The 1405-nt window shown below is 31.0% G+C and overlaps 1 protein-coding gene across 1 annotated transcript in view; it reads right to left on the minus strand.

Moving 5' to 3' along the window:
• Window positions 1-929: 929 nt before the first annotated feature.
• LOC105627848 (1-acyl-sn-glycerol-3-phosphate acyltransferase alpha-like) overlaps window positions 930-1405 on the minus strand; it is a 97044-nt gene continuing 96568 nt past the window's right edge. The window contains exon 7 of the mRNA XM_012209125.1: window positions 930-1096. Within this exon, the coding sequence (XP_012064515.1) occupies window positions 930-1096 (167 nt within the window). The remainder of the gene's footprint in view (window positions 1097-1405) is intronic.

Raw genomic sequence — 1405 nt, forward strand, 5'->3', positions numbered from 1 at the left:
TTTACATTTACTTATATGCAATGGATTTATTAAAATTTCAATAATATATTAAATAATATTGTACATTAAAATTCATAAACAAAAAATAAATAAAATAAATAAATAAAAAGTAAAAAAAATTATTTATCACAGATCTCGAACTCGCATCTTTTGATTTCCAATGCGAACATTACCTAACTATTGCATCCATATCCTGAACCAATTATACTGTTTGCGAAGCATGTTAATAGGTCTGTTCGCGTTGCATTTTTGACACTCAATATCTTCGTTTTTTTCTCTTTTTAAGGCAAAAAATGTATCTATCTCATTTTAAGTGCAAAAATATTTGGGGATTTCATGCAATGCGAGCAGATCTATTGGAACGGCTCATCTACGCCGTCCAAAGCGTGGCCAATTTTCAAAATTTAAAAACTCAAACAGCCTATGTGGACAAATTACCGAAAGGAATTTCTTTTCTGACCTGTGACAAAAAAATTGGCATCTAATCCAAGGATACCTGGATTTCCCTTGTTATTTTAATTTGTTTTATCTACAAAGAGCGCTTTATCAAAAATTGCGGGATGTCGTGTACATACATATATGTAAAGATCTAAACGAGTCTTACTGAATTAAAGAAGCTGAATTATATACTAAATTAAATTCCTCAGCTAATACATATATTGTGTGTCCTATGATCCAGATAGAACACAGAAGTCGTAAAGATATCTTAAGGACATCTTTAAGTTTACTTATAAACGACAAATAAAATATGAGACATCATTATGACTTCGTATTCTATTTGGCAGAAATTACATTAATATGTAATAATTGTGCGCCCACAACAATTAGTAACAAAAAAGTCAATCACATGTGCAATCTTTGCGAATTTGCAATCCGCAAATTAATCACGATTTACTCATAATTACGCTAATCATTTTTTGTTATTCCTATCATTCATACTTCAACAAACTTTGTATCTGTTCCTCGAGGCACTCTGTCGACGATTCCACAAAAGTTTTATTCATAACTTTATATGCCTGCTCCATGAGCTTTGGTAGATCATCTTTTGTCATACCCACGGTAGGAATAGGCGGTAGAACAGTAATATAACTACTTCCTGTGAAATACCAAATCTCTTTTTAGTTACATAAGTATTATACATAAAAATATAATTATATATAAGAAAAAAATCCCTCAGTAAAGGGAATTATACAGAGAATTATAACAGAATCAATGCCTTCATTATTTAAACAAATCTTTATATTATAGTCTTGATTTATAAAAAAAAATTAAATAGAAGAAATGTTAATTAAGAGCAACCAAAATGGTCTCAAATTAAAGTACACGCGCGCGCGTGAGAGAGAGAGAGAGAGAGAGAGAGAGAGAGAGAGAGAGAGAGAGAGAGAGAGAGAGAGAGAGAGAGAGA

The sequence above is a fragment of the Atta cephalotes genome, assembly GCF_000143395.1.
Source record: "Atta cephalotes unplaced genomic scaffold scaffold00010, whole genome shotgun sequence".
Taxonomy (NCBI): Eukaryota; Metazoa; Arthropoda; class Insecta; order Hymenoptera; family Formicidae; genus Atta; species Atta cephalotes.